This window comes from Tympanuchus pallidicinctus, unplaced genomic scaffold, assembly GCF_026119805.1.
Source record: "Tympanuchus pallidicinctus isolate F22 unplaced genomic scaffold, pur_lepc_1.0 scaffold6, whole genome shotgun sequence".
Lineage (NCBI taxonomy): Eukaryota > Metazoa > Chordata > Aves > Galliformes > Phasianidae > Tympanuchus > Tympanuchus pallidicinctus.
The window spans coordinates 41,863,034-41,890,690 of record NW_026294780.1 but is presented as its reverse complement, the minus strand read 5'-3'; the positions used below and the strand labels follow the sequence as shown (position 1 = coordinate 41,890,690).

Below are 27,657 nucleotides of genomic sequence, written 5' to 3'. Positions count from 1 at the left end.
GAAAGATGCTGCATGGCCATGAAGCAAAGAGCCAGCACCTTGATTACAGACATGGCCCTGTGCTTGTCACTGTTAGTTCCCCTACCCCAAGCAGAAACATATCTGTTGGTTGGCCTTAACACCAACTAAAGAGACATTTGATTAACCTGGAGTTCAGTAAGTAGTCAGTAAGGTTAGTGATGAGTGCACATTTCTTTGGCTTTGGCATCACTGGCTTTCCATAGGCACTTTCCAGTCAGAGGCTTGGGGCAGTAACCAGCAAGGAATTAATTCAGGAATTCAGTCACATTAAAAGCTCAAGTCATGGAGTTAGAAGAAAGTAGAAGCAAAGGATTGGGAGATGGGAGCAGCACACGTTGGGCAAAAACTACAGAATAGCTGGAGATGCAATGCTCTATTTAATACACCAAGGTTAAGCAAAGTGCACGGATACTGTTCTGTGGTTGAATAAAGCCAGCCAGAGCAAGACTGCTGAAAGCAAGCAAAATAAAGTCTAGGCAGGAAGAAAAAGAGCAAGCTAATCTTCAAGATGATTCTTTCTCTTCACAAAAATCTGTTTTTATTTCCAAATTTGCCACCCACCTTTTTCCTTTATTTTTTCAATCCTTTTGTCTGCATAGTATTTTACAAACAAGTTAAACATTTACTTGATCAGTTAATACGCATTTTCTAGAAGGTAACTGACTCGTTAGCCAAACTCAAACATCTTTCACACAGATACAGTAATGAAATAAGATAATTTTTTTTTTTTTTTTTGAATAAATCATATAGACACTGAAGAAATCAACTCTAAAAAAAACATTGCAAAAATACAGACTCATGTAAAGCTGGGCATGCTTACTTTAAAGGTAACTTCAGCAAAAAAAACCCCAAAATATATTCTTGAAATGAAATGCTACTGAAATTGTTAGATTTGTAAGATATAAATACAAAACAAACTCCTGTCATCTATTTGCAATAATAGCATCTCTAGAACTTAGAAACCATATCAGTGCACAACAAGTTTGGCCAGCATTTTAATTTTAGGGTACTTAAAAATTTATTCTTTGGTGAGTTTCACAACATATCAAAATGTTTAAATGCTTTCAATAAGCCCACGAAAACTCGTGTTCCACGCATTTTCATCAGCAGCACATTCTTGCATTAAGAAGACTTCAAAGCTGGCTGTTACTCTGGTTCCTCAGAAACTGTGCGTGTGCCAAGACCATCCTCAACCCACATGGAATTATCAGGCCATGCTTCCTGACCTAGCTTTCAGGCTAGATGACACAGACTGGTTATTCATTCAGCTTACATGGAGATATTACAGTTCATTTCTTGCTTAATATCTCCTAACAGAATTCATGCAATGATATACTTTATGTGACTGGAACTTCGGGCTTAGCTCTCAACCCAAAAGACAGCAGAATGGTGCTCTCGAATTCTTTGCAGAGAGCAATTCAATCCTGTAAGAATGATGCCATCTCCTGCTGCATTAGCACTGTTGACTATGCCATTCAAGCACCCTCACACAACACGGAGTAGGACCAATCTTAGCTCTGTAAACTGAAAAGTAACATTGAATGAACTCACAAGAAATGACAGCTCTCTCAAAGCCAGTGAAACGTGTTTTATTTTAAGCCACTGCTAAAACAAGGACAAATTTAGTGCAACCTGGAGCTTATAATCTGAAAACTGAATATAGTTCAATTATTAAAATGGCAAAACTCATCACCGTTATACGAGACCTTCATATTCATTGAGTACAGTTACATAAACACTTATAGTTATTCAAACTGCTTTTGGTGTACAATTGCATCACTAACTGGGCTGCGAATTATCTTAACACTGCACAAATAAGCAGCAGTTCCAGCAAATTATAATAAATTTTAGTATTAAATACTATTCAGACATTACAACAGAACAAAGACCCTCTAAAACTACGACTCCAGCTATACAACAGGAATGTACAAAGATGGTATAAAATAAAGTGACTACAGTGGCTGGGCTCTGTACTTGTCTCTTCAGAGCTAAAGTACTTGACAGTCAAATGCTTGACAGCAGTGGCTCTTGTTGAAAAGCCACTAATTCTTACGTTAAAATCAGTCCCAAATCTTGTCTTTTTCTTTGCAGGTCACCTCTGTAAAGCTAGTTTTTTCCGCTGGTGACAGTGTTTATATTTACTATGTTCCCATCTCCAACAGGATGCAACTCCTAATAGAAAAGGTCCTAGATAAAGTAACATTAAAAAACATAACGTTTAAAATCTGGTACCGTTCTGGGGAGACCTGATCAGTCTCGGAATGTGGGTTGTTAGATTTACGTTTTGGTTGTGTTTTTTTTTTTTAATATTATTTTTTTCTTCAAGTTTACACAGTCGTTTTAAACTCAAGAAGAAAAATACTATGCAAATCACATTCAAATTCGTGGCGTTGACTCATTTTTCACATCCTCAATTTGAAACAGTAGGTCTTCTTTAATTTTAGCATACGGGTTTGGTTTTTGTATGTACTTATGTATTATTTATGTACCCCGCTCCAAATGCTTACATTTGTTTTAAATATGGACACTTTTAATTGTTAATTTATAGAGGGATTATTTTCTCTTTTCTTTTTTTTTTCCTCCCTATGGTATCTCACAAAACATGAAAGCACTTCCATTTTTCAGAACACCACATGTATTTATGTAGCATTTAAGAGAGGGTGCTTTCTGGAATGGTGACAAGAGGGTGCTTTCTGGAATGGTGACATCATTGTGTGTATATATATATATATTTATATATATACATACACACACAATATATATATATGAAGAATATATATATATTCTTCAATTTAAAATTACATTACTGAGTTTCCCATGCAGAAAAATCTGCAAGATGAAACAAACTATATTTCATTGCACATTTGTCTGCTTTAAATGGGCCAAAACGTAGTCCTCTGTATTGTTAGTTTTCACTTACACTTCCGTATTCGTGGTCAGGAGTTTTAAATAAACTCAGTAACAGCATTATATAAGACTCACTGCAGAAAACAACAACTACATATATATCACAAGTAATGTAACAGACAGCACCAGTTAGATATAATCAAAGGAAGAATTCTGCATCAGCTATTAAAATGATTAAATAATAAATTTGCAAGGCTGGTTTGATTTCAATTTCAGTAAAAGGAAAAAAAAAAAGAGCATCCAGAATGCAAATTCAAAACAACTTGTGTAGAAAACTGTGTTTTTACTTTTTTTAAAATTAAAAATGAAGTGTTTTGTAACTTTTCTCCTTGTGTTAATTTGGAAATTGTTCCTTTCCTTGCAGACTAATAAATCAATGCCATCCTTAACATCAGTCAATGAAGCAATGCACTGCATCCGATCCCCTTTGAAACAGACTTAATTTATAGCACAACTGCTGTTCACTTGACTTCTTGAATAGTTGGAAGCTTTGGGAGCTGCATAAACTCTTAATCTTGCATTAAATTTTTTTTTTAAATCATCAATTTTATAAAAGCCAACATACCAAACTGATGAGTTTCCTGTTTTCCTGGATTTTTTTTTCCCCTGTTCTGTGTGTTGAAGTCTACCAACAGGTCTGCACATGTACAACATCTTCAATATCATTTTCAGCTTGGTTTTAGATGTGCTGAAACACTGTACTAGCATTATTGTATCCTCATGTCCTGAAAATTCACTTCTACAGGAATACCAAAAGCCAGAGCAAATTTAGTTCTCAGGCATTGGTTTTTGTGTTTTATTTTCTTGACATTTTAATTTTGCAAGTTCATTATTGCTTTGTTGAAAGGAGGATGTTATGGCCACAGAATGGTTCAAAACTTTTGTCTGGAATGAACCTGAAAGTCAATGTTCTCCAAGTCTGAAAAAAAGAAAGGAAAATGGGGAGAGAGGAAGAACACAAAAATAGAAAGAAAAAATCATATAGCCCTTCACATGTATTCATTACTAGGCCATCTCCCACATAAAGAAATTATAATAGTTTTTTTCTCCCCTCTTTGCATTCTAGAGAAAGCTGACTCCTGTAACTTAGCACTGTATTACCTATAATGGAGCCAAAGAGCCTGTAGTATTTTTTTTGGTCTTTGTCATACGGCACATACAGACCTTTCAGTCAGCGAAATGATGCGGCACATGAGGTAATAAACTCTGAGAATAACACCACTTTAAGTTAACAATAAAAATTTATGCTGTAAATTCATATAAGTGAGATCTAATACATAATATAGATACATCAACATATCTAGCTATGTGTGCATGCACATGTGTGAACACACACATGCATATATAAACCTAACTCAGTTTGAAAGGTAATCTTTGAGATCCAAGACAGGGTCCCTTTTGAAAACCAGATGACAGATGAAAAATAAACTAAACCAGGTCTCTGTAAAAAGATCTATGCTGACTAGTGGAATGCCTTCCTGACACACAAAGACACTGCAAGAAAAGTGGTCTTACCAGTGTGACACTTTATAGCAATTTAGGACACGAGGAATCAGAATTGTACATATTGCACTATAACTCATGAACAGGTTTAAAGACATCCATTGCTTTTCATTTGGGATCACACCCTGAAATGCACGACATACCAACAGTGTATTTTTCCTTGAGAAAGCCATTAAGATTCTTTTGTTCACCCAAACTAAGTGAAACACCACGATTTGCTTTCAAGTGATATGAATGTTGAGGTGGCAGCCTTGTAATTACTACCAAGTGCCTTTTTCTAAAAAAGAATGCATAAAAACAAAAAAGCAAACCCCAAAAGCATTCTCATACGACAGGATATGTAAAGATCCAGACTTTCCTTCTGACAAAAAGGCAAGTCAGCAGTACTGGTAAGAAACATGATTAGATTGCTAAAAAGACTTGATTAAAAGTGCCTTTAAAAAAAATATTCAGCAAAGGTAGTTAAAAAAAAAATGAAAAATCAATTTGCAATAAATTTCTCCTTTATATTTTAATGAGTTTTCCATGCTAACACTTAAGTGCTCAGCAAGTAACAAAATTCTCTTTATTACTGAAAAGAAAACTCATGTATGGAAGGTAAGAAGTAAAGAATTAGACTGGTCAAAAAGATGGCCACAATTCTCAGAGAAAAAAAAAAAAGATTCCATTTGCTACTCTGTATGTGAGACTCTCCCAGCTTTGGCTTGAATTAATTTTCTTCACAGAGGTTTGTATGGTGCTATGTTTTGGACTTGTGATAAAAATAATATTGACAACACATTGATATTTTAGTTGCTGCAGAGCAGTGCTAACAGAGCTGTGGCCATTTCAGCTTCTGAAGATGACCTGCCAGCGAGGAGCAAAGGGGCACAAGATGCTGATCAGGGACATAGCCAGGACAGCTAATACATTAACCAAAGAGATATTCCACACCATGCAGTGTTATGCTCAGCAATGGAAGATGGAATGGCAGGGAGGGTGGCATTTGGTGTTTTCTTGCCAAGCACCCATTACGTATGAGAGAGCCCTGACTTTGCTTTGCTTGCAAGGGCAGCTTTTGCCGCAGCTGTCTTTATCTCAAGCCATGACTTCTTAACACTTTCACCTTTCCAAGTTACTTTGCTGTCACACTGTGAGGGGCAGTGAGCAAGCAGCTGTCTATTAGATTTAAACCATAACAAAGACTAACATACAAATTCTTCAGACATGAAATCAATGTTATACAAGTATTTTGGTACAAGAAACTTCAGTAAGAAATTTAGCAATTTAAACTTGACTGGCAAACTTTAAGAAACTCTGCCTCATTTTTAAGAAGTTATGCTCAGCTGCTCAGACTGTCCTTCTACCTGAACTTACCAGCTCTATAATCAACAAAAGGAAACAAGTATTTGCACTTCAATTTCAGAGCAGACTCTCACATCTTTGAAAATTCAAATTGAGAAAGGCAGCTATGAAGGCAGACTTCAGTAACGGTCTGCCTGGGCAAGTCCATTTTCCTCCTGATATTTCTGCCCTTGTGCACCTAACACTTGATCAAGAATGACAATTCTTCTGGAAAATCCTGCTGCAGACTATGAGAAGAGGTTTTTCCAGAACACAAGTGTTCATAGTCCCACCGTGAATACAGAACAAGCACAAATGGGAAAGAGCCATCCTGGTGCAGTGGGAAACTTCAATGTCATGCCTGAGACTGTCTGCTCTGAACTACTATCATAGACAAGGTACTTTTTCATAACTATCTCAACGGTCTGAACACAGCAGTAAATACAAGTTATGCATGGGTGGACAGTGCTGATTATGGACTGAATAAACATATCATGTGCACAGCATCACAAAGCACAGCACAGATACTTTGACTTTCACCTCAGTCTTTTAAATGCTGACAATTACTTGAACATTCATTAATTGAATTTTACATTATTTATCTACGTTCTTCCTAGCTCCTTTTGAAAGGGGAATGAAGCGAGGAGTGGTGCATCTTTGGACTTTTTCAGACATTATCCAGGAGCCACCCAACCAAAGACTTATTAAAGGCTTGTTCTCCATCGGATGCCTTCTCTAGCATTTCACAGTACTTCAACACTGCTTGCAAGAGATCTCCCACTTTCCAATCTCTTTCACGCAGTCTTCTGGAAAGCTAAAGGGGATATGGGAGAAACACAAAACAAAATATTTTGACCAGCACATCCTGATTAACAGTTACAGAAGTTATTCTTGAAACATTAGCTCATAAGAGATCAGTTGTAACAAGTTCATCATTATTCCCACATCTACAAAAACAAAAACTTCCTCAAGGATCAAGCGCTTTTCACAACAGTTTCTTCTGGAGGGAGTGACATTTTCAAATGATCTGGTGCCATAGGTATGAAGGCTGTGGTTCATCAAGACTGCAGAAAACAGGAAATTCCGAACACAAGGTTAAGACATTTGCCACCCCTCCCATGCCAATAACGCACATAAAAAAAGACAAAACTCAGTCTTAATAAAAGGATGTGGATTTTCCTTTCACAACATATAGTGTGGTTTGGGTGGCACAGATGCTACCCTCAACGGAAACAGCGCCTTCAGAGTTAGGAAATTATAGCATCTTGGAGAAGAGGAAAAGGTGAAGATCAGTGTAGCTGAAAACATTTTTTTTCATCCGGGAGCCCAAGCAAGAAATTTCCTTTGCCTACATGTCAAGATTAGCTAAATATGGAAGAATGCCTACCCCTAAGATGCAGTGAATTTGTCAGCTTGCCCAGAACTAAGAAATCTTTACTTTAAAAAAATATATATTCTTGGTGGCTTTCAGCATAACCGCCAATGCTGCGTTTAACAACAACAATTTAGACATACACTTCACGTATCTCCTGGAGCCACAGAATTTTACTGCTCTCTTACTGCTCTCTATTAAGTTTTAAAAAGTCATTCAGCAAAATATCTTCACGGTTACCAAATTAAAAATTTATAGAGGTTTTTTCTTTTTTTTTTTTTTTTTTTTCTCTGTGACCTGTCAAACTGAAGTATGAAAATTCTAGGAAAAAAAAAAAAAGAAAAGTGAGACAACTTTTCCCTATTTCTTCACCTAAGCGTGATGTTCAGACTGCAAAGAGACAGGTGATAGAACTGTCAGGCAGAGTGTGAATGCTGAACATTTCAGTCTGCATTTTCAGCTGTAATCAGCCCAGCACTAAAAACCTGTACAAAACAGTTAACTTCTGAGTACAGGTTATCTTGAATGAGCAGAACATATACTGAATGCAGAAATTTCTTCAGTTTAAAAAAATAAACTAACACATTCTACATAAGAGGGAGACAGAACTCTGAAGTTATTTCCATGAATTATTTGTAAATTTTAAAATACAGCACAGCAAACAAGAGTTTTATGGGCTACAAGAGGCAATTTTGTAAATGGTTTATAAAAGAAGGATAATTTTTCTTACGCCAGAGAGAAGTTTGGCTGAAGTCCAAAGATGTACTTAGGCAAATACAGTTTAAAGTTTCTGTCTAAGGAAAAATACATCATCACACTAAATATGAGAGCTGTCACCTAGCTTTGCTTATCTTTGTGTTTTAATTGAGTTCAAAGTTCAATCCCATATTTTCTTTATGACTGCTGCTTCCTACTGTCACACATGAGAATGAACTGAGTTGATTCAATACAGACACCAGAAATCATAGAACAGTTAGATATGCTCTGATTAAAAATTATATGCTTTTTTTTTTTTTTTTTTTAATCAAGGCACTTGCACATCCATGCTGTCAGACCTTCTTGAATTTTTTTCCCCCAAGATTTGTCTAATTCACTAGCCTCTCATTATAGCAGCTAACGTATTTTGTTTCATATACAGGTAATCAACTTTTCTGCCTTGCTGAGTATAGTGTGAACTCTCAAGAGTTCATATCCAGTTTCAGCTAGTAACTACCAGCATATAGCAGGCATGGTATATTTTTATCTTTTATACAGCCACAAAACATCAGTGGCTTATTATCCTGCTCTGATCAGCTAACATTTGCCTCTCCTCCCTTCCTGAAACTTCCAACTGCTTAAAGTGAAAATTACTGTTTTCAGTGTGATTTTAAAAGCCCAGGTTTATTCCTTATGTAACTGTGGTACCTTACCAAAGTAGCTCTGAGATTATCAAAACCACAGAGCTGACTTCGAGATTATACATAGAGGTCAATTTAGTTGGGGAAGACATCTGAAAGCAGAAGTCAGTTTAGTTTTCTGCTGGGCTACAGTGCCCTCTGGAGGTGCATCTAGTTCTACCAGTGACAGAACAGAGAATGACTATTTCCAATTTAAGAACCTCAGTTTGGGCCAGATCGTCAACATCAGCCTGAGACTAAGTACAAGACTTCTTGTACTGTACTGCTAAATATCTCGTTTCTATCCAATATAATCCTGAAAGAACACAGGGGCTTTTCAGAAGAACATTCTTATGACATTTACAAGTATCCTTCTAGAAAGGTTTCGTTCTCTGAACTTATAAATTGACAATTAAAAACAAATCGATTTCAAAAACTACGTGTCCTAATCTTTCCTATACTGGACAATTCAAAAAGAGACAATGCTCAGAGTTCTGTATTTTCGTTCCAAACCTAAGAAACAGAGAAGGATGCTGAGTCTGGCTGACGTAACAGGTGACATTCTGGGTTTGGCAATTAGACACAAACCGGACACAAGTCTGTAGATTGACAGCATTACTGAGAAAAGAGACAGAATAAAAACAGGTAACCCTTCCCTGACGAAAGGAAAAACAGTGTTTCAGTTGATCTTAACATAACTACATTTAGAGAACTAATGATGAATATGTAAAACCTAGTGCTTTTAAATAATCAATGATTATTTGCTTTTAAATCATTGATTATTTAAAAGCAAACAAATGTTTTCAGCATTGCATGATGATCGTTTGTCTGAAGATGTTGTAATTTTATCTTTTGGTGTCAGCTAAGTATCACTTGTCAGGAAGCAAAATTTTTACTACAAAAAGACACATTAGACAGTTATTTTCCACAGCACTTTTCTCATCATATTCTCTTAATAGCTATAATATATCTCTTATGCATCTCTAGGCATCAGTTTAAAGATAGCACTGCAACTTTAGCCTCTAGCCAAGTAAAAAGCCTGCAAAAGAAGTAAGAGGAAGAGACACAGAATCACAGAATGCCCATGGGTTGAAAAGGACCACAATGATCATCTAGATTCAACCCTCCTGCTATGTGCAGGGTTGCCAAACACTGGACCAGGCTGCTCAGAGCCACATCTGCCATCTTTTCTTTTTGTTGCTGTTCCACGTGGTATGTTACCATGTAAGGTACAGGACAAAGACATGGAAAATAAGATAACCACCAACACTCGTGGATCTCACCACTACTCTGCCTGTGTTTGCAATGTCATAGCTCACGTTGGTCAAGAATGGATAGATCTTCAGCAAAAGCTATGCAGTAAGTCAGAACAATAGCCACTAAAGCAAAGCTCATTCACATCAAGGAACTAAGTAAATCAACTGGATATAGCTAAAAACAGTTTCTTGGTCGAAAATTAAAAAAAAAAAAAATAGATCATGTAATAAATGCTGGATTATCGAATGCAGTTTAGTGTGTAATCACATGAAGTAAAAAAAAAAAAGATTTTATCAAAATAAAAAGTTTCTGCTGCATTTGTGATGTAAATATCCTCAAGTCATTAGATACACCAAACATTTGTCCCTCCCCTATGAGACGTGCTTTACTGAAGCCTCTCCTATTAAATTCAGCTTTCTCTGTAGTCACATCAATCTCTAAAACCAAAACAGCCACATTCAATGCCTTTTCTTAACAGTTTTGATTGCAGTTGCTTCCAAAAAAAAAATAAAAAAAAAAAAATCTAAACTTCATAACTTAATTCTGATAAGAAAATGTGCATTTGCTGGCATAAAAACTTGAGGATGAACATCACGCTATAACCTTAGAAAACTACTTGCACAAGCAAGTTCTCAAAAATGAGATTTAGTTTGCATACAATTAAACACTACATTTAAAAATGTACATTTAAAAAGTACATTTTTCACTGAACTGAAACTGTACCTTTCTTTGGAATAAGCCGAGTAAAACGACTCGTGAGACAAGGTAACTCAGCTTTGATTAATGCACTGTTATTCACTGTACATGCACAGACTAAACAGCCTGTACCACTTTGAGCAATCAGGATTTAAATAATGATTTTTCTTGCCAGCAAATATCTCTTTATTAGTGGGTGGAAAAGTAGAAAAGGCTGATATAGCAAATAAAAATAAAGCAAACCCCACAAATCTCATCACATTCTTCCCTCTCCCGAAGTCCACCAAGCTCAACAACTTACTAAGACAAATTCCCTTGTAGCAGTGTCGTGGAAGTGCAGATCAGCCACCTCTGTTTCAGAAGCTGCTAGCCACTGGAGTGCTGCTCTGAGCTGGGGGTCCACTAGATTTGGTTCCAGGTCAATATTTAATATGGCTAAAGTCTTTTTTACTTGCTCCAAACCTAATGTTAAAAAAAAAAATATATAGACATTAAATGAATTCATTTTTTTTCTTCAAGTTGAGTACAGAAAAAGAATAATGGTAACTTGCATTTTCTCAACCTCATAGAGAAAGACCAAAACACAGAAGGTAGCGAGTTAATAACCTTTTGTACCTTGCTCAGACTGAACAGGGATAACAGGGTTATTTAGCAGATTGCAAAAGCAAAGAATTAACACAAAAATAAGTACAGCAATAATTTCTGGAATCGAGATTACCTTCTACACCATCCTTGGAATCCTCATCTTTGTCTTCTGTTCCATCACTGTATTTTAAAAGTGTAACAAAAATATTAAAACAATATACACAGAAGAAATATAGTCAATCCTAAGACTGCATTGAAGATCAAACAGCAAAGACAGGAAGATCATAGAAGATTTAAGAAAAGACAATGAAAAGCTTTGCTTCTCACACCATTTCATGTTGGAAATGTATCTGTCATCAAGTTCATCAGATTTACTCTTAGGAGAAGAGAGAAAAGGCAAGAAACTTGTAAAGAGATCTTTTAAAATAGGATGAAAACTAGTTAATATTGAAGAGGACAGGTTTGCTTCATATGCAAAAAAAAAAGTTGAGATATCTTATATCACATGTATGAACAGCTATAGATTATGCAGAGCTGCATGTTAAATTTTCTACAAATATCATTTACCAAGAAATTTTGAAAGTTTCCACAAGCTAAATGAGAAACAGAAATCCTGTAGGAAGCAAGCTCTAGTACAAAAGTAAATCTAAAGACTTGTGAACCGCAAGCAAGAACATGCATAAGTGGGACCTTTCATTTTGCAAGCAGAGCACATTCACCAGTTTAGCACAGCAAAGTTTAACCATTCAGTGTGGATTAATTAATGAAAGAAATCATACTGTGATTAGGCGTGAAAAGAGCAAATAACATAAAAGCATTAAAAAAGTGCCATATTCTTACTTTCCAAAATGATGATTACATGCATTAATTATAAGGATCCCATCTGGTTTATATTCTCAACTCAACCAACCTGTCTGATGTTGGAAAGGATAAATTCTCCTCATACATATCCCCTTCTAAACCAAGACTGCTCCAGCTACTGCTGTTACCATTACTGCCAGGAGAAGAAGAGAACACAGCTGAACTAGAGAAGAACAATAGCTCAATCTTGAACCTTGGTTTTCCTCAGAGCTGTTTTGTCAAGGCATTTAACACAAGAACACTGAAACTTCCTAAATATGCTTACTGGAATAGAGTACAGACATGACTGTCAGAAACATTCAGAGCAACGATTTGTGTTATAATGCAAAACTGGCAAACTTCTGTATACAGGTGAAAGTATTAATTTGTACTCATTAATTTTCCAGATCAGTGCTAATAGTAATTCTGTCTTTAGGCCAAACCAGATTATTTGTCACTTACACAAGCTCAAAAATTTCAGTGATTACATGCTGGAATCTGGATTACAAATACAATGTTTGCTTAAAAGCTAACTAAAAGTTCATAAAATTATACACTGTGGAGACAATTGCACAAATTAATTCCTCTCCTCTCATTCCAAAAGCTCATCCAGCTGTTGGAGTTCACTGCTGAAACAGAATTCTCAGGGGAAAAAAAAAATAAAAATGAGAAAAGCTTTTTTTTTTTAAAATAAATTCTGAATACTGATCTCCAGCTTGCTTTTTATAAGAGGAAATAAGACAAAAAAATTAACTCACAGTTCACAAACAGTGCATTTTTTCCATGACTATGTTCAGTGTGAAGAACTGAAACAACTGAGGGTGTCCTTACACTGATATGTTTTAGGCACTACTGTTAGCAACTCGTTAGCTTTGTGTTTGCATGTAAGATTCAGTTTTCCAATGTCACACCTCTCCTAGAGCATGTCTGGAAGCTTTCTAAGAATAGAATTTCAAGACAATCAGTACCCTGAGAAGCCTGAATTACTTACTACAGATGGCAGAACAAGCCATGAAGCATTTTAGAGAACTACTACTGCAAGAAAATGCACACAGTCACAGAATGGCCAGGGTTGGAAAGGACCTCAAGGATCATGAACCTCCAACCCTGCCTACTGCAGCTCTTCAGCTAAGTTTTGTGGGACTGCTAAAGCTCTTTTCCACGTATTTTGCTGACAACAAATAGTAAAATTTAAAACAATAAATGGTGAAAGGGAACATTTCAAGAGGCAGATATTGATCTCTTTCAAGAAGCTGTCAGTAACAGCATCACCTATCAGTGTCCTTTGCTTCTCAGTGTGGGTGCATTTAAGCACTTTTAAGTATTTAATTTCCACACTGTAATGGCAGGTTAGCAAGCTTGCAGTATGAACACATACTAACTGAGGGAAAAAAAAAAATTAGAGCAGAAGCTTTCAAATAAATCAAAGCAGCCCTAGAGTTGCAAATAAACCTATTAAAATGCACAAATGGAGAGAAAAAAAAAAAAAAAAAAAAAAAAAGCACCAAAGGCAGTTACCAAGATGTTTCAATTACCTGTTAGATTTGGATAGGAGATGCAAATCTGGTCAAGAACATTTTTCAAGCTACTGTTTGAGGCTATCACTGAACAGATTAAGTGTTAATATTAACCTCGGTTCTGAATTACATAGATAGAAACGAGATTTTAAACAGTCTACTGGTATCAACACACTGTGCTCAGTCTCTTTGAAAACTGTAGCTGGTTAACATAAGTGGAAGTAAAAGCTGCCCCAGTTCTCAGACTAAAGGGAAAACTGTTCACAACCTAATTGAACGGCCTCATGCATAGCACTGTTCTGCTAAGATACGTTTATATATTTTACAGGTCAATCTGGGTCTGAAGATACAGTATGTTCAATGTAGTTAACCATGTGATTATAACATCATAGCAACATAAAAGATGGTTTGGTTTGTTTGGTTTTTGTTTTGGTAATGTGACCTTTAGTTCAGCATCTTAAAACATAGTCAGTCTCAAAAATAAAGATCTGCAATGACAGAACAAGCAATAAACAGAAAAAGGCATTATAAATGCTTCCATAAGGCTTCATGCTGCCCCTCAACACAAATCACCGTAAGAATTACCAGAAAGAAAAGCTGTTTATACATATGTCATATCATGTATATAGGAACTGTATCATCCTGCTTCAAGATTTTGTATTACACACACAATATAGTCAAAGGCAGGAGGCTTCTGTTCTGAAGTATAACCTCATCTGAAAGCTCTGATCCACATTCTGGAAAACTCTATGCCTATACCTGTAAATGATCTAGAGAAAAAGCCTAATACTACTGTATTTCTAAACTTAAGCTGCCAGCGTTAAAAAATGCAAAGCAAACAGTATGAACACTCCCCTGAGTAACTCACTTTACCAAGGCCACAGAAGAACTTTAATTGGCATTTCCATTCAAATAAAACTACACAGACTGTGCTTTGATAATTCTTTCCAACCTTGCCTTGCTCCCCTGCTTACAGCTAGCTTAATCCTCTGTAAGTACTGAAACACAGTTTTTATATTGACCTGAGATCATGCAGGAAGAGAGAATGTACCTTGTCAAAAGAGCTTCTATGAAAAAAAATGTCAGTTTTTTCCCACCCTGAAACATGTTACAAGTTGCCTCCTGTTGTTTTCTAAGGAGTCTGATCCTGTGTTCTGCAACTTTAAGCCACCCCCAATGGAATTTCCAGGCTTACTATCAATATAATTTCCAAATTGTTGGCTAAAAGAATCTCAAATATCAGTTTCCATCAAATACTGCCAACAAGCTGGAAAGGGCTTCTGCTCCCTGCAAGAAAAACTTCCTTACTACTCCCAGTTACCCGAATAACTACTCCCTGTATTACCCAATTGTAAGTACTGACACAACAAAATGGCCCAGTAATACCTACTACTTCAAGAAAGGCACAAAGCACAAAGAAGACAAAGAAGGGAGCTTCTCACATATAAGAAAGCCATGCATATTAAGAAATGTTCCCTTTGTCAAGGGAGCAAAGCTACTTGAAGTGTATTATAGAATCATAGAATCCTTAGAGTCTGAAGGGAGCTCTGATGGCCAATCTAGTCCAACTCCCCTGAAGTGAACACCGACATACATTGCTAGACCACAGGTTACCCAGGCCTCTGGGTATTAATTCACGTGCTTCAAATTGGCACTGACATGGCTTACACATAATTAGAGCAATATTTTTAAAATAGATAGACCTAACCACACACACAAAAAAACCCAAAACATTAGAGAAAACCCTACACTTTAAGCTACTGTAATTGCATGATGATGCTCTATAATTGAATGACATTCTTTTGTCATATTAAACAGTCTATGTTGAATATATATATATATGCAAAAGCAATAAATCCTCTGTGCCACGTAACTCCTTATTTCCTAGGATTGAGATACCACTGTTTAATACCATTATTACTGAAGCTTGTTCTGTGATAGAACCCCCCTCCTCACATCTTTTTGCTCACAGCCACAACCCCCAATCCTTTCACATCCACCTGCCAGAACTCAACAGCACAAACACATACAGGTGCCTTTAACAATCCACAGCTGGTCCTGTAAAGCTAGGTGGGCAATTTGTGCATGTCTGTTTCTTCTGTCAACACCTTGCCATCTAAATTATGTCTCCTCTCCCCTGAGTCACATGCTGATTTAGGTCATTCCTCCTCTAATGAACAAAGTGTCTCTAAAATTGCACAAAGTACTTTCTTTCCATTTAAAGCTGTCTTGGGAATGACAGTAAAAACACCATGGGCATAACAGGTTCAGACTTTACATCTTATTTTTCTCCGGCATCAATTAACTCCTATTTTATTCACTGTTTGTAACTGCCAATATGCTGATTCTTCTTTTCTTATATTCCAAATTCCACCATGGAAGTCAAATTTATTTCCACTCATTCAACAGATGATGCATTATTAAAATATCTTTCAGGCAATATTTACTTCCATAGATTTTGTTGTACGAGTAAGAAATTGTAGCATTGGTTTGATTAAAATATTTGCTTAAGCCAGACATGGAAAAAAAAACCTACAGCTTTTTGATCAGTTTCAATTTGGTACCAAACAATCTATGTGCACATTACATGAGTATAAAAAAAAACAAAAACAACACCCATTTCTGCTGTTTTTCATCTGAAGCCTTGAACATTCTACGTAAGTGAATGCAAAACTAAGCTAACTCCTCATATCTTGCCTATAAAGAAGCTGGGGCCACAACTCACTATAATTTTCTCTGGCAACAGAAACGTTGCAGATGTTTAAAATTCCTGTTTTAATTTAGCTGGCTATCAATCAGCCACTGGAATTTCAGCATGAAGCTCTGTGGAAAAAGTTACTATCCTAAACAGGCAAGTTCCTGTACTGCACACCTGTAAGTTCCTGGTTAGTAACACAGGAATACACAAGCAGCATCAGTAAGAATAGCTGATAAATTCAACCCCTAAAAACAGCTGTTTAAAGCTCCTCGTGCAAATGAAGCACATTTGTTCTTCTCAAGAATAAATGAATTTACAGAAAACATATTAATTTTTAATTGCAGAGCTAAATAAACACTACTTTCAAACTGTATTTTACACATGCTATTTTTAAATATCTGCATCTTTTACAAATATTTAAATCATACATACAGAGTGTTACTTGATGCAACTGTAATGCAAGTGACAAAGTAAACAACCTATTTTGCACTTAAGGTATTACAAATATTTGTGAACAAAATATTTTGTAGGAAAACATCAATTCAAAATACAACATTAGAGCCACTTCAACATGAACCACATTGCTTACTGAAGACAAAATAAGCTTCTTTCCCCCATCTCCCCACAGAAAACATGCACTTGATACCACGTTTCTTCATGCCAAGGTAACAGTAATAACTGTGCTAACATATTTATAGTTACCTGTCACTGAGATGAAGAAAACTGCTGCTCTCATCAGGATGTTCATCTTCAAAACTTAAATTTGACCAGCTGCCAGTGCTATCATCACCAATACTAAGGCTCATCTGCTGGCTAACAACAGATTCAACAGAGTGAAATCCTTCTCTTCCAACAGTGCTAAAGAAAAAATTAAAGACAAAAACATCACTGCGTTTCACGTCAAATATGTTTAAATTCATTTACAACAATTTAACACTTATTTCAAGGATATTAATTTCCAATTTCTCAAAAAAAATGGAGCAACCAAATGAATCTGACAGAGGGAATGGCACAAATAATTCTCTCATTCAGAAGACTGTTTGCTATAAAGCATAGCATTACTGTCTATGCATTTTAGTTTATAGACTATAGATCAAGATATAGTTTTCAAGCAGAAGAATTGACATTTTTGAAATTGTTCAACACAGGACACTTTGGCTATTTCCCCTCCCTTACTTTCATTACTGGCAATGCTTCACTCCAGAAAGCACGAGTACTTTTAGGCAAAAACATAGCTTAGAATTGGAATCATAATCCACCCCAACAATAATAAAAGATGAATTTCCCCCCTAGATCTATTCACCAGTGCTAGCAGCCATTCCTTTCACCACACAATGAAGATCTCAAGAGACATACATTAGATGATGCTGTAAGAAGCATTTGAACATTTTTTGTCACGTTAAAATTTTAATATCTCCATGCTGTCATAGACAAAAAATAGTAAAATCCTTAATTTTGCATTTCTAACCAGAAATTTCAATGAACTTTTTTAGAAGCAATTAAAAAAGTCTCAGCTCTGATGCTGTAGGCATCACACAGAATGGCCCGGGTTGGAAGGGACTTCAAGGATCATGAATCTCCCTGATCACAGGCAGGGCCATCGACCTCCATATTTAATACTAGACCAGTAAAAACATGAGAAGAATATAATCATGTTACTTTTTTGTTTGTCACATACAGATTAAGGATCCAGCCCCATTGGTACAGAGTCACGACACACAATTTCTACACTGCTGGAGTTTTTAGTTACATGCCTTCATTGAAAGGCCGTACAAATTAAAACAGAGCTTATGGTTTTCTGCAAACGTTCCCCCCAGCTATCACCTCCAAAACCAAAGAACTTCCCCTGATGTTTATGGGGCAGAAGCTAATCTGCATGTGACACCAAACCCTGAAGAAAGGAATTCAGACCCACAGCAGCCGTAAGCCACACTAAGGTCTCTTTAATTACTTGTCGTGATGCCCTTCTAGAAACCAGGAAAATAAATGATTTGGCATTGCAAACAGCTGCTCCTTGCCCTAAAGTTATGGTGGCACTATTCCCTATCCACAGGCTTACTTAAAGAAACAGTAAAATTGCCTTTGCTAAGTATACAAAAATCTGAACCTCTGTTCTTTGCCTACTGTATCACTATTTTACAGAATAAACTGGTATCTTGTAAGAGGTTCTTTTCTTCCAATAATAAGGATGCTATCACAACATTCTTAAGTAAAATAAACTCTTCATTCTATCAAGTACTGGCTGATCTGGATGCTACCAGATGTGCCTGCTGACAATCAAAAATAAGTTACTTGTATTTTTCAATACAGAAAAGGAAATACAAGAAGGGAACAAATTAGAATTATTTCACGGCTCAAGCATGAATAAACCCTGAAGGGCCTCCTGTAGGTAAAAATAATAGTATTTCAAGTTGAAATAGTAAGCTCCAAATATAAAGCCACCTACTGGAACACATGCACACTGAAACATGCACAAATATGTTTCAAGCTCCCACAGGTGGAAAAATGCTTGGTTTTTTTGTTAAGAATCATTTGTATACCAGTATACGAATAAAACAAAGTACTCAGAACATAAAATTTGTATTTCAACAATGATAAAAAACTTCTAAACACATTAATGTTTGTATTAACAGTCCTCATTCTTCTGGCACAGACTGCAACAAAAGAGAATTATTACCTTATGTTAACTGCCTGACTGATATTAGTCATAGCTGATGTCATTATTTCAGTAGTAAGGCTTTCAGCAAAACTGACTCCATCTTGTCCAATACCACTGTCAGCTGCCACACTTGCATAACTCAGCTCTCCCTCTGCTTTTTCGACAGACGCAGCAACCACCTTATCAGAGAACATTGTCTTCTGTTCTACATCAACATGAATTTTAGGAATATCAAGCTGAAAGACTCTTGGTTTTTGGCAGACACTGTCCAACCTACAATGAAGAAAATGCCTCACTGGAATAGAAGAATCTTGCAGAGGTAAGTGATGAGACACGCTTTCTGTACAGTAATGATGTTCCTTCATACTGCAGCATCTACAGACAGTTCCAGAAAAAGGAGACAGTTTCTCAGTATATGAAAGCCTATCCCCATTTTTTCTGTTTTCAGCAACCTGGAGACCAGCAGATTCTAAACCCATTTCTAGAGTATCATCTGCTACTTTTCTAGCATACTGTTCTATAGCTTGAATTATGCTTTCACTGTAACTATTTTCATTCAAACTGCCCGTGCTATGATACAGTTTATGATTTGGGGAGAAAGGTAGAAGTGTCCTAGGAAATCTTGTTCTAATAAGATCCCCTGCAATTTCCTCAAATTCAGTCTTTTTATATAGACAGGAATCTGTCAGAGATTTTGGCAAACACGCTCCTGATAGTTTCAATTTCTTTCTGACATCATGCGTTATGCTGCAAGCAAGAGATTCTGAAAAGTGCAACAATTCCATGCATTCTGTTCTCTGCATGCTGATACCTCTTTCATGAGTTTGGTCTGCACAGTGATGAATGCCACTTTTCACTTGCTGTACTGCATCTTTATTCACTGTTTTGGTAAGTTCTAGTTTACCATTCATCGGTGCGCTTTGCCCAGGAAATATCTTTCTGTTGCATCTCAATTTAGTTTTCCTAGCAGCTTGCCGTAGGCCTGATTTGATAGCCCTGTAAGCAAGCCTGCTGGCATACTGATCCATTAACAGTTCGGCGTTGCCACCTTCTCTTTTCAAAACATGAATTATATGATCTGCATATTCATCAGTCACGCTTTCACAGCTAGGGTACTTAGATGTCAAACCTATCATGCCTGGACCTTGTGGTAAAGAAAGTACAGATGAATCTCTCTCACCAGGACACTGGTCCTGCACTTGGCCACATTCCTCCTTTGAACTATGATCCTTATCACCTTTTCTCAGATAAAGGCAATCCACTTGGCAGTTAACACGTTTCAACTTTAACAGTTTACAGTGCCTTGATTTCACCATTTTCTTGGCTTCACTGATGACTTTTCCTGCCATATCACCTGCATAATTCCATAAAGAACTGCATGTCTCTTCTGGGGTACTTACAGATGCAGTATATCCACAGTTTTTGTTTTGCATACTCAAATGAACCTGTCTATCAGCTTCTCTTTCATTTGTTTTAGCATCTAAATGGGAAGCTGCCATTTCAGTTGCTATTGAAATTATATGACTAGCTAAGTAATCTGCATACTGAACAGTTTTTTCTGAACGTTCTTCCTTCTCAATGATCATTTCAGAATGATCTTCATCTTCACTACTTTCAACTTCTTCAGAAAGTGATCGCATGAGTTTCAGCATAAATTCCTCATTTTCCAAAGAGTCATGTTCAATTTCAGATGAACCTGCAACAGATGGACTGTAAGGTGTAGATGGTGGTGTTGCAGGTGCAAATTCCTTTGCTAATTCTCCCTTGAGTTTCTTAGACAGTTTTCGTAGGTTTCTTTCAGAACTAGCTTGACGTGGTACTAAAGGAGTTGGTGGGGGGGTGTCAGGTGTTAAACTGTTATTTCCATCTTTGATACTTGACTTATCAACCATCTGCAAAGCATCTTCACTGCCAGACATCACTGATGAAAAGCTATTTGTGTGCAGAAAACAATCAGCTTGCCTGTAAGTCAAGGGTCCTGACGATGGTTTTTGACTCTCGTGTTTTGTTGAGGGCTTGTTTAAGTACGTCATCGAGCAGCTTCCTGCCTCAGTCACGTCCTCTAGAACACGCCTAGCTAAAGTCACAGTGGAGCAAGGTGGTGGTGATTTTGAACATCTGTATCCTTTTTGTTCCTGCCAACAATCTCTAGATTCTGAAAAACACTGAACAGAATTAGTTGGAGTAAGCAATTTACATGGATTATTCAAAGGCATCTGTTGTTCAACAATTACGGAAACATTACTTTGTTTCTCAGCCTCTTGCTTCTTTATTACACATTGCTCTCTTCCACTGATATCTGCATGAGTCTGTGAGCCCACATTACATGATAAATTTTCACTAGCGTTGCGTAACACAGTTTTACTCTCATCCACAGATTGTTTCATGATGTACTTGGCCAGGTGATCCGCAAACACATTCTTGGGGAAATCTTCACCGCTATATTGCACATAAGGTTTCTTATCTACTACTTTTCTTGTTAAAAGACCTGTATACTCTTCCACTGCTTTTGTTACTCTAGATGAGGATATGGTCTCATAAGCTTCATTTACTATCATATCTACCATAGTCCCAGAGAAACTATTAATGTTTTTTGACCCATTTGTTAATTCCGAGTTACTCCTCATTCCAGATCTGTTATTTGTTTGTTTAGTATCATTCTGGTTATGTAAGAGTGACGGATTATTTTCAACACTTTGATTGTGATCCGAAGTCAGGTATATATTCCTGAAGGAAGAGATTTCCTCCTCTCTTTTTCTGCTTGTGAAGAATGGATGACTGCAGCCTTTGTATACTTTCATACTGTCATCAGAAATTGGAGCAGTGCATACTTTTGCTTTACAAGTATCAGAGGAAGCTTGATAATGACAAAGAGCTCTTCCAGCTAAGGGAACAGGTATTGAACTTACAACACCAGAGGTACAAAATAGAGCTTGATGTACTGTATATTCCTTCTTGCAATCTTGGGTTGGATTCTGTCCTACCCTATCATTAAAATTAGGAAGAACTGTGGAGGTCTGTGTTGATTCTAGCATACTTTCTGCACTCACATATTTAACATTGTCCATGGAAACACTAATGGCTGCTTGCGTTGTGAAGGTGACATCAACCTGAGATAGTTCAATAAAAGCCTCCTGAATGACAGACTCAGACAGATCTCTGGCATAGGATCTTACCACTTTATCTTCATAAGAAAATGAAGAAAGCTGTGCAGATGTAGGAGTCGATGGATAGGAAAACTGGCATACTTCCATGATTCCTTCAAACACAAGTTCTTCAGCAAGGTCTGCTGCAAATCTAGCAACAGTATTGGTAAACATCTGTTTTTTTACATGTCGCAGTTCTTTCAAAGCACCAGTTATAGCTTCACTCACCAAAAAGCTTGCTAGCCCATTAATAGCACGCTCCTTCAGGGAGATTGCTCTACGTCTTCCAATTTCATAGAAAGCCATTTGAAAGACTGAAGATGTCAACCTAGCAGCCAAATGACAAAGTGCATTGGTACATGAAGAAACACCTTTCTGCAGGTCCTTAAATGCACTGCCCAAACTTTTTTCAACCAAGTCAGTTGCAAATTTTTGAATGCTATCTCTAATCATTGATGACTTATGTTGAGATTTTGCTTGTTTATCTGGCTCCTTGCCAGTTTTCTTTCTGAGATCTGCAGCTTGATCATCATCTTCTTTCAAAGCAATCCTGTTGCATCTGGAATCATTTCCTCCAAGTTCTGACGAACAGTCAGATTGAAAAACAGAACCCAATATTTCAAATGAAACAGTATCAGCATATTCTGAATAAGTATTATAAAGTGCATCGTGGTGGTTTTGACTCGTCTCATCTCCACCAAGACTGATACGACATAAACATTCAGAAGAACCACAGCCTCCTAGTGGGCTGAATGCTGACGACCTAATAGGGCTGAACAAGCCTCCATTCTCTTCCCCTGATGTTTTAACTGGGCGAGGGGAATCTGGGACATCAAAGACACTGCTATATGGTGATTCTGGTTTACGAGGAGTTGGTTTCTTTACATTGGCCGGAAGAGTAGGACGATCAAACTTGAATTTCTGAGGATTCATTGTAATGTTAGCAGAACACAAATGTTCATGGGCAGTCCTCCTTTTCTGAGAGAGATTCCCTAAGATGGGATCCCTAATAACTTTAACAGATTTTTCTAGGGCTTGTTCTAGTTCATCAAACTGATCAAAACTATCAAAAAATTCACTAACTTCTGAGTCTGAATCCTCAATACCGTCTTTCACTACTGGAATTTTTGGCAGCTGGAGTTTTGCCTTCAAGCTTTTTTGATACCCTTCTTCATCTAAGAAGATAATGGGGCTTGGGCTGGAACAATTTGACTCAGAAGATTCAGCTGGAGAAGAGGAAAACAACGTTTTACATAAAAAATTTACACCTTGATCAGAAGGGTTATATGGCTTATAGAAACTCTTTTGTATCCAAGGATCAGAAATTGAAGTTGTAACTGAATTTTTTACTGAGGACAGTTCCTTAAGTCTCAAAACATCAAACAAAGCAGAAGATCTAGCAGATGATGACTTTTGACATCCAGAACCCAAACGGATCTTCGAGTCCACAGCTTCTGAACACCGACCAGGGATGGTCTGTGAAGCGGCATCTCGATGGCTTCGAGAAGTAGAGTTGCATGGCCCTAAGGAAGAAAAAATAGTTGCTACTTCAAAAACAAGAATTTACACAGAGCAACAGATTTGAACAGCAATGCCTGGACTTGCTTTGTTGCAATATAGTAGCTTACTTTCTTAATTAAAGCGACATTACATTTTTTCCCAAAGCCCCACTATACAACTCCCTGAAATTTATGAATTTGTGTATTTTTTTTTAAGCACATAAAGTAGAAGATTCTGTTTTACCAGCATCTGACGTGAAGATTAGAATCTCTGGTTTATGACTTAATAAGCTGTTGTGAAAAGAACAGCAACAAATTGCATTTAAAGTAGTATAATATCACTTCACAAAAAAACATCACTACTCATTACTTACACTTCTTTTCTTATGAAATCCTGACAGCTTAAACATCAGTTAACAATTTCTATAACTCTGCAAGCACTTACCAACACTTTGCATCTTTGAAGGCTCATCTTCATCTAACTGCTCAAAAGCAGTGACAAAATCATCTTCAATTGAAGAAACTGACTGATTAGTGTCATCATCTTCTGCCCGGGACGTCTCTGTTTGAGGTTTTTGCAGTGAGTTTATTTCAACTGTGTGTCTTACACCCATGGTATACTTGCTCAGCAAGGTAAATACATAATCCGCTTTGATCTTTGGGAATGAAGGAGCCAGTCGCATCACACAAAGCACTTCAGGAAGTTGGCTCTTGAAAAAGAGAAAAAAGAAAACAAAAAAAGTCTTGGAATAATCTCAACTGTTGGGAACGACAAAGGATTCCTTCAACATATTGTTGTGGTTTAATCTGGCAGGTGGCTAAGCACCACACAGTTGTTTGCTCACTCCCACTATTTCCCAGTGGGACAGGGGAGAGAATCAGGAGGGAAAAAAAAGTAGAACTCATGGATTGAGATAAAGCTATTTACTGAGATAAAGAAAAGGAAACAGATGATACTTTTTGTATATAAATATAAAAGTATATGTATGCATACTTACAAACATACATATATATGAATGCATATAACAAGTGCTAAGCAACCAATTGCTCAGCACCCCTTGTGCAGCAGAAGCACACGAGATAAACTCCCGCTCCCTTCATAACTCCTTCTACATGATTTGATATGGTATGGAATACCCTTTTGGCCAGTCAGCTGTCCTAATTCTGCTCCCTCACAGCAGCTTGGGCCCTTCGCTGAGAATGGCCTTAGCTCTGTACAACACTGCTTATCAGCAACTATAAACATCACTGTGTTATCAACACTGCCTTTCTCCTAGAACCAAAACATAGCATCACACCAGATACTCTGAAGAAAATAATTGTGTCCCAGATGAAACTGACATATATTTTAATCAACAATAAGCAATTCAGAATTTTTTTTTAAAGAAAATAAATGTGTAAAGCAATAGTTACAATTACTTATCCATTTTAACGACTTCTCCATTTGAGTACATTTTTACAATAAAACAAAAAAGGCTGTAAAATACAATTCTGACATGTTCTCATGAAACTATTTGAAAAACACAATTTTAAAGCCTGTTTATATTGAACAGTATTTCAACTAATAGGATATTTATTTCCTCAAGATTTTATAATGCAACTTGACTTAAGATGCAAGTCAATATAACTAAAAGCTTTTTGCTTTGACAGCAAACTTGTAACTGGAGAAGAACCCACTGACTTTTATGAGGACCCGATATTCTCATAATTTCTTGGCATCTCTGTTTCAATGAAGAGAGTTTGCAGAGGATAGAAGCCATATTTGAGCAGAGCTGAGATAGGCAATTTGACAAGTTTCATCTTCTTTCCAAATTGGCAGTGAATGAGACAGCAATTGAGCAGAAGGATGCGATCAGCACCATAGTATTTACACTAATAATATTTTCTAACACTCATTTTAAACAAAAAATGCAGATATACAGAACACTAATACTACCATGATCCCAAAATAAAACAAGCTGCAGTATTACCAAACTCTTTAAGAGGCCAAATATAAAGCTTCTGTGCATCAGACATGCAAGACAACAAAAGAATTACCTGGTTTTTCATGACACAGGATCTTGTCAAGGTTTTCTTTACATCTTTTAGAAAAATAACCTCATTTTCTTTTAGTTTGCACAACTGAAGCGATTTCAGAACATCTGGAAGTTCTACAGAAACAGCTGACAGCTCCTGGTTTTAACATAGGAAAAAATTGAGAATACAAAGCGAGAAAAATAAAAGTGAATGAAAATGAACAGTTGTTGTTTGTTGCTTCATTTTAAATCCAACAGCTCCTTCAACAGCTGCTAATTTTGATAAAATTTCTCTTTTTACCCCTTATTTATTAACCCATTTACTCTCTCAAGCTCTAGTATAAAGCTCAATTCCACTAGTAATTTAATAATACAATAATTCAATCCATACATCTAACCCGCTCTTCCAAAGAATTTCCACTGTTTCTCATGAAACAGAAGAGGGTTAAAGGTTACAGAGGAGAATCTTGGAAGCACTGAAAAGCAACTGCACATTGTACAAGGTATGCAACTACAGACAAAAGACTTAGCCAATGATGGTCCTCAGTGGACCTCCAGATGCTCTTAGAGGACTAAGTAAACATATTTCAAACATCAAAATTCCTCTGTCCAAAAATCTACGTAGTACTTACAAGAAATAACCAGTGCTGAAAAACTTTGGATTTTCCAGTCTAGATAGACATACTATACCTGCAAATGAGCAGTACCCATCTCTTCAGCAAAACCTATGAATGTAATCTGTAGAATAAAAACAAGAACATACTGAAATTCAGAAAATAACTCTGTAGTTTTCTGTAAAACTGTTAGCTTGTAACATTTCTACCATAAATCTTCATTCTGCCACAACAAAACTCACACGTTAGGGTAGCACAGCTTGCCTAAAAAATACTGCATATGCACATAGTAACGCTATGGTATTTGACTTTTGAAAGACCAGATCAGACTGAGGTAAACATACAACTTGTAAAACCCACTAAGTTCATTTCTTTCTAGGGTCTATTTGCTTGCTGAAATTTAGCAACACATATACATCCCATTAAGTCTGTTAAAATAAAGATGATTTTGCAAAGACCAGTGCTTCAAGCTGGACACGTATAAACCAGTTCTCATCTGAAATCTGTCCATGCTAACAAACTATGACACGTTTGGATATTCTGAAGAGATCACGACGCTAACACAGACAATTTACCAAGTAAATTGATTAGCCTTAGGCCAAAACACAGCAGATGACTTAAGCTGTGTGTCTGCATGCCATACCCAAGTAGACAGACCCTCTAAAGTAAAAGGATTAGAGCATTCAAGCACTAAGAAGGTCTTGTAAGGCTCAAGAACCTGCTATATGTCTGAAACGTCAACTATATTATGGGTTTGGGGACTTGTGGACAGGGGTATTTTATTGCTTTCTGCTATTCTGCTTACAGGCATCTCATTTCATTCAAGGCTAAAAGATCAAAGGCATTAAGTATTTTGTCTTATCTTCATTCTTTGGCATCAGCTTATGATCTACTTTACATTCAACTATGAAAATTTTGTTTCAGATGTCAGATCTTCTCATTTTCATTTAATATTTCCCTAATGAAAAATCAGTTGGATAACTGCATGCTACTAAAAATACACAGCTTTTATTTTCAAAACAAGGTTGTAAGAACTGGAGCACAAATATTAACACATCCATTGATGTGAGAAGAGTATTAGGAAGCTGCTAGGCTAAGGGATGGGGTCAGGAAAGCCACAGCCCAGCATGAACTAAACTTGGCAGGAGGTGCCAAGAAGAAGAAAGGATTCTACAGATACCTCAACCAGAAAAGGAAGGTCCAGGAAGATGTATTCCCCCTAGTGAGTGATACAGGCAAGGTGGGTAACAACAGACAAGGAGAAGGCTGAGGTACTTTTTGTCATGGTCTTCTCTGATAATTGCCCATCACACAGCCCTAAAATGTTTGGTTTGGAAGGAGGAAACAGGGGAAGTAACGTCCCTCCCACTGTAAGCAAAGATCATGTTTGTGACAACCTGAGGAACCTGAACATCCACAAGTCTACGGGTTCCAATGAGATGCATCCCAGAGTCCTGAGGAAATTAGCTGATGTAGTCACCAAGCCACTCACAATGATATTTGAATAATCATGGCAATAAGGTGAAGACACTGATGAGTGGAAAAAGGCAGCATCGCACCCATTTTTAAGAAGGGTAAAAAGGATGACCCTGGAAACCACCAACCTGTCAGTCTCACCTTTGTCCTGGG

General features: G+C 36.9%; 1 protein-coding gene across 4 annotated transcripts in view; it reads right to left on the bottom strand.

Moving 5' to 3' along the window:
* Nucleotides 1–1,589: 1,589 nt before the first annotated feature.
* Nucleotides 1,590–27,657, bottom strand: part of AKAP11 (A-kinase anchoring protein 11) — a 48,394-nt gene continuing 22,326 nt past the window's right edge. For 3 of the 4 annotated variants that reach the window (XM_052705554.1, XM_052705553.1, XM_052705555.1), the window contains exons 4-12: nt 26,105–26,152; nt 25,437–25,571; nt 23,845–24,109; nt 18,773–23,423; nt 16,798–16,953; nt 11,951–12,034; nt 11,174–11,220; nt 10,757–10,917; nt 1,590–6,568 (exon numbers count right to left, since the gene is read on the bottom strand). In XM_052705554.1, coding sequence (XP_052561514.1) covers nt 6,422–6,568; nt 10,757–10,917; nt 11,174–11,220; nt 11,951–12,034; nt 16,798–16,953; nt 18,773–23,423; nt 23,845–24,109; nt 25,437–25,571; nt 26,105–26,152 — 5,694 coding nt within the window. In that variant the 3' untranslated portion in view covers nt 1,590–6,421. The remainder of the gene's footprint in view (nt 6,569–10,756; nt 10,918–11,173; nt 11,221–11,950; nt 12,035–16,797; nt 16,954–18,772; nt 23,424–23,844; nt 24,110–25,436; nt 25,572–26,104; nt 26,153–27,657) is intronic. The other variant, XM_052705556.1, reaches the window with a different exon arrangement.